At 37.8% G+C, this 20,798-nt stretch overlaps 2 protein-coding genes across 2 annotated transcripts; one reads left to right on the forward strand and one right to left on the reverse strand.

Annotated features, from left to right (window-relative positions):
* Nucleotides 1-1,954: 1,954 nt before the first annotated feature.
* Nucleotides 1,955-6,439, reverse strand: ube2l3a (ubiquitin-conjugating enzyme E2L 3a). Its single transcript, XM_082158101.1, has 4 exons — nucleotides 6,242-6,439; nucleotides 5,292-5,387; nucleotides 4,933-5,119; nucleotides 1,955-2,777 (listed from the first exon to the last, which is right to left on the reverse strand). Exons 1-4 carry the CDS (start codon nucleotides 6,266-6,268, stop codon nucleotides 2,623-2,625), a joined length of 465 nt encoding a protein of 154 aa, XP_082014227.1. The 5' UTR covers nucleotides 6,269-6,439; the 3' UTR covers nucleotides 1,955-2,622.
* Nucleotides 6,440-9,686: 3,247 nt separating this feature from the next.
* On the forward strand, nucleotides 9,687-20,306 carry hic2 (hypermethylated in cancer 2). Its single transcript, XM_082157078.1, has 2 exons — nucleotides 9,687-9,927; nucleotides 15,666-20,306. Exon 2 carries the CDS (start codon nucleotides 15,696-15,698, stop codon nucleotides 17,379-17,381), a length of 1,686 nt encoding a protein of 561 aa, XP_082013204.1. The 5' UTR covers nucleotides 9,687-9,927; nucleotides 15,666-15,695; the 3' UTR covers nucleotides 17,382-20,306.
* Nucleotides 20,307-20,798: the final 492 nt, after the last annotated feature.

Here is a 20,798-nt window from a genome sequence, read left to right on the forward strand (position 1 = left end):
TCGTCGTGTTGCTTGCTTTGCAGTGAAGACTGACTCATCTTATATTGCTGCCAGAAGCTTTTTACTCGTAAGTATTTAGCAGCAGGATGTTACTAACAAAGTGAACAATAGGCGCATTTCCATTACAGATTTGCGCAAAAGTTTTGCTATTTTTTCTAAATGTCAACAAAAAAACGATTGCGAAATGACGCCGTTTCCATTAACCGATGTTATGTGATTAAAACTAAATTGTTGGGAAGAAACCGTCTTTGATCTTACAATCATTTCTCAAATGCGCATACGTGTGATTTAGAGAACGAACGTACATGCATAAGACTTTCTTCCAGATGTGAAATGTATAAATCGCAAATGATCTTGAAATTGAGTGCAGCTGAACGGTTTCAGATCTCCGCCTTGTAAATTCAGCCTAATTAATATCATTAACATGTAAAAGAGCACCAGTCAACATCCTAATCCTTTACTTGAGAATGGCGAGCGGCAAGAATCATTTGGATTTCCAAATACCTACAGTACTCCCGACTCTTTGCCACAAGGAAAAGTGCATACGTCTGCTTAGACCCTGACATAGTGCTAAGCACTTTTCCACGTCAAAGACCGTTTTTATAAATATGAAAATATGACTGGATTTTAATGTATGCACACTTTAAGATTAAATCTTAAACATTTTATAAATGAGGCCCCTAGTGTACAGGCATATGCACACATACACTGATCAAACCAAGACTCTTTTCTAGAAGATTTCTTAATAAGTCTGGGGTCTGACTTAATACAACGTCACCTCTTCAAAGTGTATTTATTCATCTGAGGCATTGATGCAATTAAAAATAATCATCTTTATTCCTCTCTATATATGTGTAAACAGTGTTTGTCCATAGTCTTTCGTCATTAGTAAAGTGCTGAAAGATCCATTTTGACAGAACCTTCTTTACATGGTTTAAACTGTAATTAATTGAACACCAGACACTGGCCTCTCGTTACACTAATCTCTCCACTTAGAGCTGCTTAGTGACGTATCTAATTATGCTAATCTTGGTTCTATACTTAAGAGAAAAGCGGGTTAGGGGTGAATATGTGTGCGCTTCTACAAAATGGGTTCACTATGTTGGCTGTAGAGGTAACTAGAAAAAACTGAGGGGTATTTTTACAAGTCCTTTAGTCTTAATGCAACCAAACCCCATATGTAACCAATGATGATAGTAATTAAAAAAAAATTCATCACTGTACTTTGAAACCACTTTTTGTCTGAGCAGGAGAATGTTAAACCATATAAAAACCTTGTTATATGGGAAAATTCAGTCCATTATGGGTTAAATTATCTAATGCAGCTTATTTGGCAACACAAATAAACTTCTTGTTCTGCAGTCTATGAAAATGAATATATTGTAAAGGAATTTGCTCAAATTTACCCATTTACCTTGAAATTCTTAATCCAATATTTTAATCAGATCTTCTCCACAGTGATTTGGCGGTTTATTTCAGCGTGCACGTCTTCCTCGCTGGTTCAACCCGATCAAACGCATCATATGGCGCCCCCTAATGGTCATTATGGTGAAGCGCTTTAACGTTGGATGTACGTGATGTTTTGAATTTTTCATAAACTGTACAAGTGCAAACTGGGTAGTTTTTAGAATTAACAAACAAAAACACTAAATAAATTCCATAACGCCTTAATCTGAGAAAAAAAGATGCTTCCTTAAAACTTTACAAAACGTACGTTTGCGTAATGATTTAAAAAAAATATTCATTGCTTACAAAAAACAACACTAATAAGTATGTTAACCTTTGCCCAAGTTTCTGCCAGTTAACTAGTGAAAAGAGTTATTCCTATTCCTATATGATTTCCTGACAAGTAGTCAGGAAGTATCAAACTTTAGTTTCAGAAATTTTAAAGGACAAATCTACTTGAAATGTTTGTCCCAGAAAGGTCTAGAGATATACGAGGTTCAGTCAGACACAAAGAAATTTTTGCTTTACTTTTTATGACATCATAAACATTATATTGGTGACAGTGACTAGTTTGTGATTCAATGAGTTACAAACTGAGATTATGACGAACATGAAATCTTATTCCACAGAAAACAGTGCAACCTAAGAAAAAAAATAAAAAAATTACAGAGATGAGAGAGAAATATAAAAAGAAACATTTGCCACACACCTTTGACATATTATGTGTTTCAATTCAATGAACTATTGAGTTTGATTTCTTCAACGTCATAAATGTGAAAGTGAAAGACTTAACATTATACTCTGGTTCACCATAGTATTCTGCTATGAAAACGGTCAAGATTTATCACACAGCAGATTACATGACCTGAACACATCTCTGTGCAATTTAAGAACAAATTAAAAGGAACAACCTATCCTTCCCCACCCCCAAACCTCACCACTTTTATCAAGTTCTTATTCGCACATTCCCCTGATCACAATTTCAACACACTTCGACACCCAGAGGCTGAGAAGTCACGGGTGTTTCTGCCGAAGGTGAAATGCGTCTGGGAATTCTGGATGCTGGATCCACGGGTGACCGAGAGTGAGGGCGGACTGGCGGGGACTCGGATTGGGGGGGAAACGGTTTTGGAGGAGTGGGCAAAGCAGAAACATGGGAGACACACCCATGCGGTATCAGTCCACTGGCCGCTTCTCGCCGTGTTTCTTTGTAAACTCTTCTGCATTCTTAAAGAACTTTTTACGGTCTTTTGAATATTCCTCCGCTAGGTCGGCCCTCAGGGGGTGCTCTGGTTGGGGGTCATTGACGAGGGCGATGAGAGACTGGATTACTGGTGAAAGAGAGCAAAAAAATATATTTAACGACAATGCGATGAGTAGCGGTGGACGATATACCGGTAGAAATTTGTCAACCGGTAGAGATTTTGGACTATCATCTCTATCTCGTGACATTGCTGTGCCTGTGTGCCATGGTCATGAAAGTTTGCACGCATTTTTAAAGGGATACTTCACCGTTTTTTCATATTAAACTATGTTATTCCCTTAACTAAGACGAGTTGATACATACCTCTCTCGTCTCAGTGCGTGCACTCAATCGCTCTGGCGCGCGGCGACACTTTGATAGCACTTAGCTTAGCCCAGTTCATTCATTAGGAACCAAACAGAGATGAAGTTAGAAGTGACCAAACACCTCCACGTTTTCCCTATTTAAATACAGTTGCACGAGTAGTTACACGACCAAGTATGGTGACACAAAATAAAACGTGGCGCTTTTCTAAGCGGGTAAAAAGAATAACTATAATGTATGGCGGAATAGCACTTGGGAGCACTTCGACGCGGCGCAGTAAAAAGTCACGCCTGAAAAATCCTCTCCCTCTCACTTCTGTCATTAGAACCAACGTGACTTTTTACTGCGCCGAGTCGAAGTGCTCCCGAGTGCTATTCCGCCATACATTATAGTTATCCTTTTTACCCACTTTTTTGTGTCACCATACTAGGTCGTGTAACTACTCGTGTAACTGTATTTAAATAGGGAAAACGTGGAGGTGTTTGGTCACTTCTAACTTCATCTCTGTTTGGTTCCTAATGAATGAACTGGGCTAAGCTAAGTGCTATCAAAGTGTCGCCGCGCGCCAGAGCGATTGAGTGCACGCACTGAGACGAGAGAAGTATGTATCAGCTCGTCTTAGTTAAGAGAATAACAGTTTAATATGAAAAACGGTGAAGTATCCCTTTAAGCTTTTAAACCGCTGAAGCGCAGTAAGCAGCGAAAGACGACTCATTTCAGTATATGCGTCAGAGAGACGGTTTCTCAGCGCTGAGAGATGCGCACACATGAAGCCGATGCTCATAAAGCACTTGAGAACTGAACAGAGTGCTTTTTTGCTGCCTAATACGCTGATTTCACGCAGCCGCCATTTTGAAATCGAAAGTGAGGCTCCGGTGGGAAGAACCCCGGAAGTAAAGATAAACAACAATGCCTTGGATTACCAACCTGAAGCTGCTGCCGCGATTTACACTATTGGATGTTAATATTCAATATAGGATATGTATATAGTTCATTCCTGCTTCTTTTTTTACATTCTGAATTATATATAAAAAAAACATTTTATTTATAAATGAATTTCACTGTATATAGTCTAAAGTATGAAAGAAATGTATGTAAATTTTTAGAATTGACACAACATCATTAAACACAACAATACGCCATCGCATTCACGACTCTCCTGTGATTAAAGGCGACACTTCCGGTTTTCTTCCCACCGGAGCCTCGCTTTCGATTTCAAAATAACGGCTGCGTGAAATCAGCGTATTGAGCTTGAACGGTTAAACACACATACTTCTGTGTCAAAGTGACCATGTATTTGCAAGTAAACAGTCTTTATGTCTTAAGTGAAAGAAAACGCACAAGTATATTGGATCAGTGCAGTCGGCCTTAAAGTGAGAGCATCCAAATTGACCTGCTGTCGTTATTAAATCCATCAAACAAAAAGAGAAAATCTCTCAGTGCTCTTGACTGAGTCTCTTTTGTAACTTTAATAAGGATAAATGTATATTTAATTTACAGTGAAGACTATGCAGTTTTTTTGTAAACATTTGATTATACAATTTATGTAGTATTTCTTATTTAAGTTTCTCAGGTGGGTCTATTTCATTTGTCTTTGTTCTATTGTAGTTTCTTTTCCTATATGCTTGTAATTTATTTTCTTTGTTCTTTATTTATTACTGTTTACTTGTCTTCAGCAAGCTTGAGTTTAGTTTTTTTACTTAGACTAGTATTAGTTTTTTTGTGATATTGAAAATGGTGATAAGAATTATGAAATTTCAATAGTATCATAAACATTATTTAAAGCAAAAATAACCATTTCGTTATATATATATATATACTTATTGTGAAATAAAATGACTCGTATATCGTGATATAAGATTTTGGTCATATCACCCACCCCTAAATGTGAGTGTAAATGCTGATCAAATGTGCCGTACCTTGATCAGTTTTGGTTGCAGGTTTCCAGTTCTCAGCACTTATAACCGGCAGGCACACCTGACCTTTCTCATCAATGTTTGGGTGATAGATCTTTGTTTTAAATGTGATCTTCGGAGGTTTAAAAGGGTATTCTGCAGGGAATGTGATCTCAATCCGGAATGCACCTTTATCGTATGGAGGGTTGTCCTGAAAAACAAAACAGGGCACATGTTCAAAACAAAGAGCTTTTCAGATTGGCTTCTAAAGGAAAGCAAATGGTGAAAGTTTAATGCATGCAATTCATGCAAAAAACACCTTTAGTGATATTAGAGAAACACATTAGCATTATTAAAAGCCTATGAGATGCCTTCAAACTTACAGGAACGATGAGTCCTTGCCAGGTCAGAATGTTCGACTCATCAACCAAAATGTTGCGGAAATTTTTCATTCCAGACTTGCGGATTTCATCAAGTTCCTGTAAAACATAGATTATGATCAACCTGCGGCGACACTATGAGGAAACCTGACACTTCTCGAATCGTTGAGACATTTGAGAAACCATAAAGTGAGAACAAGATACTTTCGGTTTCCCTGTGGTTATGTGCGCAACTGTAATAAACATAAAATAATATTTCACAACTCTATAATCACATTTACATTATAAAAATGTAAGTTGTTTTAATTTAAACCTGTTAAAATAGAGTTTGAAATATGACTATAAATCACTCAAAACTGAAAGAACTCATTTATTTAACAAGGTGTCCTTAATCTCAAGAAGATTTTGTAAATTATGAAACGATTCAAACAAAGACAACAGACACACTTCCTGTTTCTCTTTCTCATTGCATCATAAATTAAATTACACATTTAGACCGCCCGGAAAACTCCATCAGTCACATTAAACGATTTATTTATCGCTATATTCTCATTTAATCATAATCCGTGATTTGTTTTTAGTTGATACACTTGCGGATACGGAAGTTTCAGTCTTATCTCTGGAACTAACATCGTCTGTCAACGAAACACTCATTAATAGACGAGCAAAAGTTTATTCTGATCCACATAATAAATTAGGCTCATTCAGAACACCGTTTACTTTATTTGCGCTTTATTTGACTGTTTATTTCCATTTTATGTGTGTATTCGAACTACAGCTAAGCTCGTTAGCTTCTTCCTCATCATCCTCATCACATTTCCCACCAGAGTGCTCTAAAGTTTCAGGTTTCCGACCAACAGCGATTCAAGTTCGCGATACTTCTTTTTACTTAAGTAAAACTAGTCAAATCTGTATTTAGTATGCATAAAAGTAGATTTTTTTGGAATATTTACCTTATGCAGTCGCCTGCTCGCTGCCATCTTGGATTTGTTTGTACCCACAATGCAAAGCGCGTTGAATTCACTTCAGTCAGTTCAAAGAAATTAATACAATATTTAATTTAATCAATATATGTTGCAAATGATTTAGAGAGTTTTAAGGATTTCTTCTTTTTCCAGTTGCTTTAAGGATTGAAATTAAACTGGGGCAACTTTAAGAAATCTTCATTTAATAATGTATGAATAAACAGTTGTTTAGCATTCAGGCTTACTTCCTCAAGTTGGTTACAGTTTAATTCGTTTTATAAGCATGTTAATGTTATCTAATCTACATGTTATCTCGACTCGACAGTACAACGGCACAATTTATACACAATAAAAAGAAAACTCTTCTTCAACACTATCATCGCCTAAATGAAACCGCAGCGGTCAGGTGGTACAGCGATCACGTGGTACAAGTAGGAGTTCTCAGCAAATTCCTAGCTTACAAGTTGTAATTACGAGAATGCTTCAACACTTTTTACAAGTTACAGAACATGTTAATTGAACGGACAAATGAAAAATACACCGTTTTTCAGATGACAACGATTCTAAAGTTGATACATATTACTACCTCTCTCTCTCTATAGAGAGAGAGAGAGAGAGAGAGAGAGAGAGAGAGAGAGAGAGAGAGAGAGAGAGAGCTATAGTGCATATTCTTTACATATAACTTCAATTTACTTCAATCCCAAACGAGTCCACTAGGGGGTGTAAGAGCACTTCGCTAATGCTGCACATTCAGACCCAAACAAACACAAACTTTTACATGTGTGAGTCAGTGTGACAGAACTATAATCACTCGACTCTTTAAATCACATTAAGGCTGTTATTTGAGGCTGTTTATTGAAGTAGAAGGCCTATATGTTGTGGGAAAACTGCAATGTGAAGGTCGAAATAGAGAGTAAAGTGGAATTTTTGCCAGATACAGTTGTGGTCAGAATTATTGGCAACCCTGGTAAATGTGATCAGAGATGACTGTAAAAATAAATCTGTATTGTTTATCCTTTTTATCTTTCATAAAAAAAAAAAATGAAATAAATGTTTTTCTCCAAAACAAGTTGGCCACATTGATTGGCACCCTTTTATTAAATACTTTTTGCAACCTCTTTTCAAATACTTTCAACAACTTTTTTGCCAAGATAACAGCTCTGAGTTTTCTCCAATAATGCCTGATGAGTTTGGAGATCAGAGACCATTCCTCCATACAGACTCTCTCCAGATCCTTCAGATTCCCAGATCCATGTTGGCTCTTCTCCTCTTCAGTTCAGCCCACTCATTCAGATCAGGGAACTGGGACGGTCACGACAGAAGCTTCATCTTGTGCTCCATAACACATTTTTGTGTTGATTTTGATGTTTGTTTTGGCCATTAGGTTTTGATTTTTTATCTGTCGGTATTTGCTAGAATCCGTGATGCCATGAATCTGAACAAGATGTCCAGGACCTCCAGTAAAACAATAGGCCCTCAACATTAAAGATCCAGCAGAATATTTAACCGTGGACATGGGGTACATTTATCCCTGTTTGCACAAAACACAGCTGGTGGGTTTGCTGGCAAAAAGTTTTTTTTTTTTTTTTTTTTTTACCATTTGAAGTTCCAGTCCAGTCTGAATATGCTGGAGTTTGTTTCTGGATGAGGGAGGAGGATTTTTATTGAAACCATCCCAAACAACATATGTTGTTTAATATTTTTTTAAGGCTTTCTGACCCCCAAGACTGAACTAATCTCTGTAATTCTCCATCTGTGATCCTTGGAGAGTCTTTGGCCACTCAAACGTTCCTCCTCGCTGTGCATTATGACGATATAGACACACGTTCTCTTCCTGGCAGATTCATAACATCTTTAGTTGATTATAACTTCTTAATTATTGTCCTGATGGTGGAAATTTGCAATGCTTTAGCTCTTTTCTTACAGCCACTTTCTATTTTATGAAGCTCAAAAATCTTTTGCTGCACATCAGAACTATATTCTTTGGTTTTCCTCATTGTGATGGATGATTAAGGGAATTTGGCCTTTGTGTTTCCTCATATTTAAACTCCTGTGAAACAAGAAGTCATAGCTATAGTTCATGTTCCTATGAATGTTCCTAAATATTAATGGGAATGGATATTTTCCTCATAAAAAAATCTAGGGGTGCCAATAATTTTGGCCAATGTGTTTTGGAGAAAAACATTTATTTCATATTGTGATTAAATAATTTTACTTCAATAAAAGACGTTTTCTTTAAATAAAATATCAAAAGGACAAACAATGTATATTTTTTTTATTTATTTTTTACAGCCATCTTTGATCATATTTACCAGAGGTGCCAATAATTCTGACCACAACTGCACATGCATATTTCCTTTTCTATACATCTATACTTCCCTTTTCTGTACTTTCCATAGTTTAGCAAATATTTTAACCTATAGTTTCACTTCTACTTTTGTAACACCAGGGAATATGTTAACATATAGCCTAAGTCAACGCAAGTTTCTTTACAAAAGTAAGACAAAATTCGGTACAGCCTCAATTAAGGTTATAATAATATAATAAAGTTTTGAAAATATTTCAAGCATAATCAAATGATTAAAAACATGATGAATAAACATTATTCTCTCACTAGAATCTATGTACAAGTATACTTTTTATGATATGTTTAAAGATATTTTAAGGATATTTCTATGTAAGATGCACTTATATCACAATCACAATATTATATAACAATGAAGTTATTGAATAACTTTTTCATTTTGAAATTTGCAATTGTATATCAATAGTTTGTTACCTCCTAAATATAACTTCTGTAGGTTTAAAAGTCTTTAATATATGAATTACATATTTTTCCTTGCAATAATTCCTTCCCAAACACGAGACATAGCCTATGAAGATTGGCATAGCTTACAAATCATATAATTATGTTGTTTTCAGGATTAAGATTTTAGGCTACAATTTGTATAAAATAGTGCTGTCAAATCGCTTAATCACATCTAACATAAAAAGTTTATGTTTAAACAATATATGTGTATATGTGTGTTTATGTGTGTTGTGTGTTTATATATATACACACACACACACACACACACACACACACACACACACACACACACACACACACACACACATATATGCATACTGTACATAATGAGTGTGTGCATACACACATATATTATATAAACAAAAACTATTTATGTTAGATTTGTCAGCAATAGCCTATACCTAAATGGTGTGTTCTAGATGCTGTAGCTGCACATTTTAAATGCTCTTCAGTTCACTTAAGTGCTGCAGTGTAAAAAAACCAAACATTTGTCAATTTAGTAAAATGCATGTATAATTATTAGAACTATTATACTCGAAAACACCAGCCCTACAACATGAAGATGCGCGTGCCAGAGTCACTCAGGAGCATTTGGATTGCAGATCTGGCAGCAGCAGTGGCAGGTCATGGCACGTTACACCATTTCAGCAGCAGCCCAGGGCTGTTTAGGCAAATGAGAGTGTGTGGCTGGCAGAGGCAGGGCATTTACCCTCTCTCCCCCCTCTCTTTACTGCTTCTTATTCAAATTTGGGTCAGGGGTGAGGATTTCTCACGTCACACAAGCTTGCAGGCAAGATGGCGCTCGGAAAGCTGTGAGATGTGAAAACAGAATGACTGTTTGAAGAGCTTCTGTCGATGCTTTAAGGTACAGATACTTTATTATTACATACGCGTTTGTTTTTCTGTCGTGAGGGGAACATGACTGCGATTTAACGGGGGTTTGAGAGGGGTTTCTTATTTTTTAAAGAAACACTGATTCCTCTAACATAGCCTACTGCTCTTATCGCGTGCCCACTGGGCTTTTAATGCACACACCGCGCGAGCGCAGCCTGGCAGGGGCAGATATGTGTGTTTTATCCAAAAGCTCTATACCTGTTTCAGCATTGCTCGTGCTATAACCAAATGCAATCTTTAAGACATGATTTAGGTGTACAGTGCATCTTTATACTTTAGTAAATGATCCGTCGTTACCTTAATGGCAAAACCCGATCAGTGGCCCTTTATGTGGACAGCATTCCTGTTTCACCCCTCCCTCAGTCACTGTTTTACCCTTTAACATGTATAATGCTCATATGGTTTTAAATGTGTATTTATTTATTTTTTGCATTGTTAATGCAATGCGTGAAACTATCGCGTTTTACATTGATAATACTCTTATATAATATGTGTTCATTGTTAATGCATGCATTTAGATGAAGACTTCTGGTTACTCATGTTTGTTTCTTTAAATGCATAATTGCAAATCGCAATTTATGAGTGGAAAAAAGGGAAACCTAATTTATGGCTGTATCTGTCGAGTCTTGCCTGCTGTGTTTGTGAGCTTGTACATTCGGATCATCATGAATGTGTGTAATAATGATAATGAAGCAACGCTGGTGAAGTGATTGAGTTTGTTTCTTTTGCAATAATGATCCATGTGAGACATAAGCCATACAGGCATGGAAATTGATAACTTTTTACCCAGCATTTTATGTTACAGTTCATATGTAAATTTTAAGTGTTGTGACAGGTCACGATTGCCCCTGTCACTGTAGTTTTGCTTTGTTACTGCGTGCAATAAGATATTCCAGTGAAGATTTTAGGCTCTTATTTTTTTTGTTTCTTGTAATGCATGAGGGAAATATATGTTAGGTGCTTTGTTGTTGCATGTATGAAGTGCATCTGATATTCTAAAGTGCTTGTGTGGTTCTTGGCTCTTATTGTTATTTCAGTGATGCATGAATTTTATATTAAATGATTTTACTTCTATATCTTGAGGAGTGCTTGAAGGACCCTTTTAATCTCATCCATTTTAATGGGCTGGGGGAAGGGGCTTGTTTTACAGTGGTCTGTGGGTTTAGATCAGTGCCACACCATTAAAGTAACTCCCTTTCTGGGTGACCGTTTGCTTGAATGAGACATACAAGCATTTTTAACTGATGATATTATGATTTTTGCACTAAACGGGCACATGAAACCGCCTGTTATGCCTCTTGTCCATCATGTTGTGATGAATGTTTTGAAGGTAAGCAAACCTGCAGATGCATGCTTTGCTTTCCTTTGGGAATGAGGCGCTGATGTTTAGGTCTATGGTCCAGTGAGCCTTATCTTCAAATTGTAGAGGTTGCGTCCAGACGCTTCTCTGCGAGCTCAAACTGGCCCTGTCTGTCATAATTGTTTTGTTGTCCTCTACAAAGGTCAGAGAAAATGAGAATAAAAGATGTGTTTAACAGATGTAGTGGCATTCACGTTAACATCTAATCAATACTCGTATGAAAGGCAGCCCTCGGTTTCTGCTTTGAATAATGCAGATGATCAGATCTATTGAGTGGATGGGGCGGGAACGGCGCTTGAAGACAGTTTATTTAGAGCCATTATCATTGAGAAGATCGTTAGTAATTGTGTTGTGGGTTTGCATTTTGATTGAATTATTATTTGTTTGTTTGTGTACTTATTAGTCTTTCAAAGGAGAACAATCTTTTCCTCATTCTTCATGAAATTTATGATGTTTTTGACAGCTTTATCTGCTCATCTAGTCATGCCACCTGAACTAGTCTTGTCTGGTTGGGTAATAATGATGAAGTATGTTTGACTTATTCCTCAAATTCCCCTCATGGTAAATGAGGGAAAATGGCTGTAAACATTGTTTGTTGGTTGATTGAAATGATTCAACTTGAGTCCATTTCGATTCTTCACCAGAATATATGTTAGCCTCTACTTAATTGTTTAAGTTTGAACCTTTTAGGCCAGTTTAGATGTTCATATACATATACACATATATGAAGAGTTCAGATGCAAAAGCCTCTAAGTGCCATCTCAAATTTTCTTCTAGAATGATCATTTTTATCAAGCTTGTATTATTTAAGTTCAGTAATTTCACTTAAATGGCAACAAAAATTACCTATTAATTGTCATTTGTTAAATTACTGAACTTAAATATACAAGCTTTATAAAAAGGATCATTCTAGAAGAACATTTCAGATGGCACTTAGAGGCTTTTGCATCTGAACTCTTCATATACATATACATACATATCATGTGTGTATGTTAATGCATGCATGTTGCGTTAAGGCATCACCCCATGTCTGAAATCTCACCTAACATGCTTGGCATGTTTAATGACTAGATCCTTTTAACCTGGAACCTTTTAACCACTTCTTGGGCAAAACAGCAGACATGATGATTGTGTAGATGTTGACGAAAATGAATGTGATTTATCTATTGAGGGTTATTCCAGGGTTGCCCAATCTGGTTGAGTGGTTGGTTTTTCCCCCCAGATTCCCTAATTCTTGGTTTCCATCACAGATAAATAGCCTCTCTATGTTATATTGAACATTTTCATGTGTTGTAATCTTCGGTAAGTAAAATTGCGAAATGCACAGGCGTTATGTGTAGAGGACATTTGTAACAGGTTTGTGAGAATGTGGTTGTTTGCTGTCCTCCTGACAATTTACGTCGGTTGGTAGTGAGTCCAGTTTCTCAGGTATTCTACAAATTTGTACCCTGATGTACTTTCGCATGCCAAGAAATGCACGTTCGTTCAGCAGTTTTCAAACATTATTCAAAATGATCAATGGTGTAATCACAGTGCAAGTGGGTTTTTTGTAAGAACTGTTTGAATACACATTCTGGTCTTATCGTGCATGATTCAATGCAGAATAAAAATCCTAAATGTATGCTCCACTTCTCAAGCAGTTTTGTTTAATATCAGTTATGACATATATGTCTGTTTACAGACCTAAAAAATAGTTGACGGGCAGTAGCTAGGAAGGTTTCATGCATGTTTTTGGTTGGAAATCAGCTCAAATAGCGCGTAACATTGAATAAAATGCACACAGGCAGTGGATGAAGGCCTTGAATTCTTCAGATAAGTGATTTTGTGTTATCTCTTAGTTGAGGTCATTCATCAGATTATTTGGATCAGGTTTGCTTGGCTTCCAGTGTTTGGCCCGGGTCTCTCGAGGCTGGTGGTTGGTTACAGAAAGCACTTAGTTCTTAATTTCTGCAGGCATCTATGGAAGTGTCTCTTATCAAATTAACCCATCTGATGTTATTAAAACCAAAATTGCATCAATATTCTCGGAGATCCTAATGTTTTAGAGATTTTAGTCACCTTGAATCCTCACTGAAACTTTTTTGCCACTTTAAAAATGTACTATGTTTCTGGTTGTTTCTTGCTCTTAAAAAGTAGCTGTAGGCTAGATATTATATGTGGATGCATCTCATGAATAATGTTTTGTTTCGCCAATGCCCCCTTTCATAAGAGCAAAAGTGCTCTCTGTGTTTTTTTATGGCATTAAGACAATAAAATCAGGGCCCCAGGGGTCCGTGCCACTGGATAAGCTTGTTTATGAGCGCAGTTCTTGCCAGACTTGTTTACCCGTGTTGTTACTGGCCTCTTTTGCACTTTGACTTTTTTCAGGCAGCAATCTCTCTGATTAGAGTAGGCTAGTTGTTTCATCTCTGGGACAGGACTGCTGGTCTTTGAGGAGAGGTCGGAATGTCGGCAAAGCAACTGAAAGACCAGCAGCTTCTTATCAAGAATTGTGTGCAACTTCTAGATAAATGTGTTTCTCAAAACGTCTTTTGTTTTTTGGGCCGTGGGTTTTGGGTGCTATCAAAGTTTTCCCCTAACTGTTGTGGTTTATTGTTATCTAGGCAGTTCTTTAACTGTACCACTGTACTTGAGGCATATAAATAACCTGAGAGATGGTATTGATATCAGGCAAATAGGGTTTAGTTTTATGTCTGGGCATAGTGGTTTTTATGTGATAAGTAACTGGAGATATGAGAGGAGCCATTCAGCGTTCAGACTTTGTTCAGATTGTAAACATGAAATAGTATTAAAATATTCAGCCTGTTTTCCAAGTATGAAATGGCTGAATATTAAACAATTTGTCCTTTTTTTTTAACAATTAGTTTTTTTTATTCATATTTAATTTAGTAATTAATTTAAAGCTGTTGCATTACATTGTCCCCCTTTTAATGTACTACATTTGTGGGAATTAAATATCTAGTGAAGTTCACTTTATTTATTTTACCAAAATTTCCTGAGTAATCATTAGTTTGCTTTAAACAGTCTTGAACTCTGTTGACTGAAATTCTGCTGACTGGTTTGCTGTCTCCATTATTGGTTTTGGCTTGGTTGTACATTGCCATCATGAATTAGTTAGAAAATGGTTAATCTGTGTAAGACTGACTTCACTGGAACAACTGATAAATATTCAGCATGGTTTGTAAACACATTTGTAAACCCCAATTGTGTGGTTATTTTTAGGCTTTCATTTAAATCTGTATCATTATGTATTTTATTGACTCAAATATGCATGGGAAACTTTTACAATAATCCAGTAAAAAAATAAATTAAATTGGGTGTTCCTCAGGGGCGGGTACTCCAGCCTGGCAAATTGTTGTTGTTAATTGTTCTTAAAGAAGGCATTGAATAATCACAATGTTGTGAAATGTGAAAATGTGTTTGGGCATTGTGCAAAGATAATTGCCACGCCAGTCTCGGTTGGTCAGAGTGCCAGAAACCTTCTTTGCTGCATTACAAAGATTCTGCTGCAAGCTGAGGCCTGTTTGTCCTGTGGAAAGGGTGCTGGTTTACCTGTTTCCCACCACACCCTTGGTGATATCCCAGCTCAGGTTTCAAGCTGTCTGTCACACAGGCCCGTCGTTGACGTTCACTAGCCTTTTTCACCCAACCCCCATATCACAACAAAGGGAATGACCCTGGAGGCTGGCATTAATGACTGCTGGCAGGGACGTTAAGCTGTAGTGGACGCCCTCAGAAGAAAAGAAATTGTGTTACTGTTAAAGCCTTTTATCCATTCTCTGCTTTTAACTGAAAGTTGAAGAAAAAGATGCCAGCTTATGCATACTATCATACTATATGCTTTCTCCACAAGCATGCTCTGACAGCAGATACCATAGTTGCCATGGTCTGGATTTGTGCTTAAAAGTTTGAATTAAGAGCATAGAAATTCTAGACTTTATTTATGTGGATTGGATTGGTCATAAGAGTTTTGTGGCTTCACTTAATCTATATACTAGTGTTCTGAAACATTGACAATTTACTTTTAGCAGCTATACACCCTTAATCTATACAATTATTCTTTGTTTGTAAAGTTAACCAAAAATATTTGTCACTAATGTTGCACTGCACAGGATTTTGGCCAATCAGATCCTCCCCCTGCGACTGACCAGAAAGCTGTGATGTAACTATAGACTGTTTAAAAATAAGGGACGGGTGCTTCAGTATACCACACCCAATTGCAAATGTGTCAAAATGTGTCACAAAACCAGCAAAGTGTCAGAAACAAACATATTTTTGCTGTAGTGTTTGCTGTTAACTGAATGTTTTTTCCCCCCTTGACAATAACTTTTTTTTTTTTTCTGTTTTAGGTTTCATAGGTGAAGAAAAAGTTGGAGGAAATGGAATTGCCAAATCATGCCAAACAATTGCTGCTGCAGCTAAACCAACAAAGAGCCAAAGGTTATCTGTGTGATGTGATCATAGTAGTAGAAAATGCCCTTTTTCGGGCACACAAGAACATTCTGGCAGCAAGCAGTATCTATTTCAAATCCCTTATCCTTCATGACAACTTGATTAACCTCGATACAGACATGGTCAACCCGTCGGTTTTCCGGCAGGTTCTAGACTTCATTTACACTGGCAAGCTTTTGTCATCTGATCAGTTCAGTGACCAAAATTTCAATGCCCTTCTAACGGCAGCAAGCTACCTCCAACTTCATGACTTAGCTGCTCTCTGCAGGAAGAAGCTCAAGCGTAATGGGAGATCCCTTCTTAATAAACCCATCACGCCTACCAATGGAAGAACTTCTAGGAACCAAAGGCTATCCTCTACACCTGTAACTCCAAACCAAATGTCAGGGTTAAAAGACAGTGAGAAGACAAAGAGGCACGAGGAGCTACTCAAAGATGACTTGTCTGAGGATGAGATGTTTGCGAGAAATGCCCACTGTGCCACCTCTGTGAATTCGCTCAGTCCCTCAACGAGTAAGAACGGAAGCAACGGCAGTTGTGGCATGCAGGAACTTGGCCTAGACCTTTCCAAGAAAAGCCCCTCAGGGAGCACAGCCACTGAAGAAGTCAGTCCCAGCAGCATCCCACAAGAATCACCTCAGTCTGCCTCAGAATCCACAGCCAACAGTGCCTCATTTGATGAGAACACCAACACGCCAAACCTCACCGCTGGAGAGCCCATGGAGCTGGGTGGAGGAGAATGTGAAGAAAGCCAACCACCTCCAGAAGCTGACCTGCATAAAAGCTCCCGGCAGGTTACCCGGCAGAGGCGGCAACCCAAAAGTGAAGGCAAAAAGGTTGAAGATGCGAAACTTAAAACTTTACCCAACGGAGTCGCCAAAAGATTGAAAGTGGCTGGGGAGAGGCTCCCTGGTGGAGGAAATGGCAACTCCAAAGCATCCTACAAGTGTAAAGATGAAGAGGAAGATTTAGAGAATGGACAGGAGCAAAGTGAAGAGAGCGGACAGAGCGAGAGCGAAGGTGGCCGGAATAGCGTCAACTACGTCTACCGCCAGGAAGGCTTTGAGCCTGCACTCGGTGACAACCTTTACGTTTGCATTCCCTGTGGTAAAGGCTTCCCGAGCTCTGAGGAGCTGAACGCCCATGTGGAGACCCACACCGAGGAAGAGTTGTACATCAAAGAGGAGGAGGATGATTCCTATCCAAAGGAAGATGAAGTAGAAGCGGAAGACTTGTCTTCGCAAATAACCCATATCCACGGCACAGAGTCACGTCGCTTTAGCTGCACGGTCTGCAACAAGAGCTACAAAGATCCAGCCACTCTTCGTCAACATGAAAAGACCCACTGGCTCACCCGTCCCTTCCCCTGCAACATCTGCGGCAAGATGTTCACCCAACGTGGCACCATGACGCGCCACATGCGTAGCCACCTGGGGCTGAAGCCCTTTGCCTGTGAGGAGTGCGGCATGCGCTTTACCCGCCAGTACCGGCTCACGGAGCACATGCGGGTTCACTCAGGTGAGAAGCCGTACGAATGTCAGCTATGTGGGGGCAAATTTACTCAGCAGCGTAACCTCATTAGCCACCTACGAATGCATACCTCCCCGTCATAAGCCAAAGACACCTTGAACAGGAGACCCTCAGCAAAAAGAGTCAATGCACACCTCTTCCTTTTGAAGTACACTGCAAGGAGCCGATAACCCAAAGCAGGATTCTCTTCTGCTGTAAATTACAGGAGGAACCTTTCAAACAATGAGCCCCAACAATGGAAAGAATAAACCAACTGGTATGAGTTTATGGGCTTATGATTTATTTTTTATTTTTTGAATATTGCTGTGAATGTAAAAATTGGGTACTTAATGTTGTTGTATGATTTCTTGGGATATTGTGACCACTCTCAACCACTGCTTTTGCTTTTACGATATATCTGGAGTCCATGTTGGCTGTCTTGATTGTTTTTCTTGGTATCCCAGAAATATTCCTTCTTTCCAGTCTTGGTCCTTGTTAAAGTATCACTCTCGAGAGTTCTGGTGGGTATAGTCCATGTAAAACTCTCAGCAAGGTTTGGGCTTGTAATGACCAGGTTATTCTATATAGAAAGGTTAAATTCTTTGAAGTGTCTCCTAAGGGTCTCAAAGATAGTGTTGTCAGACATGCAAAGATGGCTTGTCTGTCATCATTTTACGTGGTGTTTCATAAAAGCTTTGTGCATCCAACCAAACATATCCCAGTTTACCTACTCTGCACATCACATCCATTAGCTTTATTCTAGGTGTAGCTGGAATACAGGGTCTTTAAGTTTTGGAAATACCATAATGTACCCTGCTCCTACATCTGGATGCAAGCCAATGGCAAAGTGGTGACGAGAGGCCATGGGTGTCCTTTGTCGTTTACTCGTATTAGCATATAGGGGTTTACTCGCAAAGAAAAGCCAAACTTAAAGGTACTTGTTTTTAGATTTCTTTAGATAACTTATTGATATGCCTCTGTGAATGTTTTAAACTGGAAATTCTTTCCTTTATTTCTTTTGGGATCAGAGAGGGTTGGGTTGGTTTGGGTGATGGGTTGGGCAGGGTTCATTTTAGTGATGTTGAACTTCATAAATTCTGTCGGTACTGTTGTTTTTCACTTTTTTGTTTTGTTTTTTAATTACATTTTTTCCCTTCACTGAACAAGGCGAGTCCGTATGGACTTGTCTCATTGCTACCTCTTAATTAAGAACAATACATTCATTGGAACTATGGAGGTCTCTGAATATAGGATGTATAAAGTTTGCTGAGGCTTTCAAAGTAGTTGTCACCTGCCCATCAACAAAGGTTTTTCTTTCTTTTTTTTAAGCATTAATGTAGAGAATAGCTTCTTTGGGCGCATGTATTTAAGGTATTGAGAGTTTTATGTCAGAGAAATCCAAAGATAAATTTAATATTGGGGAGAATGGCTCACCAACAAATGTTTCCTGTAGAATATCCCTACCAAAGGTTTTAGATTGCATTGCAGGAGGTAAGGATGTACTTTTTGTCTTTTAGTTCTTGACGAAGAGCAATGTAGTGGGATGTTAGTCTGTACTTGACATTTTACTAAAAAACCAATGAACTTCTGTCTTCTGGTGGGCCGCTGGCTTTCCGTTTTTTTTTTTTTTTTTTTTAAGTTTACAGTTAGTTTCTCAAGAGTGTCTTTTGGTTTCTTACTTTGTCTGCAGAGAGACTTTGAAGGACTAATTTGTTTTAGTTCAGAGCAAAAAACAAAAAACGTACGAGAGCGTTACGAGTGTTGTAGGTTTTTGTTACACGTCGACCATACTTGGAGAGCTTACTGAGTGAGGAGGAATTGATGCACTGGATTGCTTATTAGTCATCAGCCCCAAATAAAACCTTGTTCTAAAACGATGCTAAGTTATGTGGCGTCGCGTAAAAACCATTATCATTTATTCATTCGAGGTATAGGTATTATGTAAAGTGTGCATGTTAAAAAAAGAATTTATGGTTATTCAAAATGCTGGTAATTGTCGAGTGAATGTTACATGGTCAGTGTTGGGTAAACGCTGATGGATGTATAGTTCAGTGCTGTATTCTTCGCTGCCATCTTCATTTCATAACTCTGTTACAGATTAATTATTTCGCCAATCCCAGTGTATCACATTCCATGAGTAATTCTTAGCCTTCTTAATGTAAAAGTCTTAATGGCATTCCTTTTTTTTTTTTTTTTTTGGTTCTTTCTCCAAAGGCTTGTGTTTGTGCTTGCTAACGATGAACTTTGGGGTGCAGCTATAGTCGTGTTAACGGAGCAATGTTTACAGACGTCTTTTTCCTGGAATCCTTTTGGTCTTTAATTTTGCCTGCTCAAGCTTATTCAAGTTTAATTTTTAAGTGTCTCCATTAGTTATTCGAATTCAATACATTGGAGACATTTATAAACTCCGTTTACACTCAATATTCACGTCTTTGCAGCATTAACACCAAAGCTAACCCCCAATAGCCAGTTATATATAACTTTTAACTGAATGCAAGACCGTCACCAAAAAGTCTAATTTTCAAAGTTGTGCATATATCTTGAAATCTGTTTTGTTACAGTATAAGTGCGCTCTGGTGTTGATACACATCTCAACTCAGGGAGACTTTTAAAATATTTTTGATGTTGCTGATCTCAGTTGTACTGATCAGGATTCCAGGAAAAAGTTCCCCACTGATATCTTACTAATTTACAAGCTCTTCATTTGATAACCATCAATGAACCGATGTCTTGGGTGATGCTGGGCTCTGTTGTCGATCCCAGCGTTCGGAGACTATAGCTGAGAGAACTGGGAGAGCAGAAAAAAGGATGACAAAAAGTTTCAAACTGTGACAATAATATTTCTACTTCAAATCTTCAGGGATGGTTCTGCATATTTTGAAATGCAGAGCTTTCGACTACATTTGTAAGACTGTGTCAATTTCTGTATTTTATTGATGAAAAACAAAACACTAGTTTCCTACGAAATAGATTTTACGAGTGTGTTCCCATTTCAAAAAACGCCTTCAATTAAACAAAACAAAAACAAAGCCAGAGATGTTTTACTTTTAAGTTCCAGAGTGTTTTTGAACAAAAAGAAAAAAAAAAAAAGAAAAAAAAAAGCATTCTAGTAAGCGCAAAATGTATAAACTAATAAGATAAAAAGCTCATACCCAAATTTTCAGACTATTTTCTAAACCAAAGCACATTTTGAATGATTGATTGACATTAAAGATACTTGTGTATAAAATCTCATTGTTTACATAAACTCTTTACAGTCATAGACCTCAGGTGAGGGGAGGCCAGTTTGACCCTGCTTCTGTGTAGGTCACCGCTTTAATACGAAAGCAAGCCGAATCGTGACCGCGTGTCTTACCCTGTGAGCGTAGCCGCATGCTTTTGATTTCGGTGGGATTCTACATTTGATTTGCGATTTGGCCCTTTAAGACGTGCCGAGACATCCCTTATGAAAATCATATTGTCGTTGACATGATTATTTTTATAAATCGCTGCTTTGCTTTTTTTTTTTTTATATGTAAATA

This window comes from Leuciscus leuciscus (genome assembly GCF_965113295.1).
Source record: "Leuciscus leuciscus genome assembly, chromosome: 24".
NCBI classification, from domain to species: domain Eukaryota; kingdom Metazoa; phylum Chordata; class Actinopteri; order Cypriniformes; family Leuciscidae; genus Leuciscus; species Leuciscus leuciscus.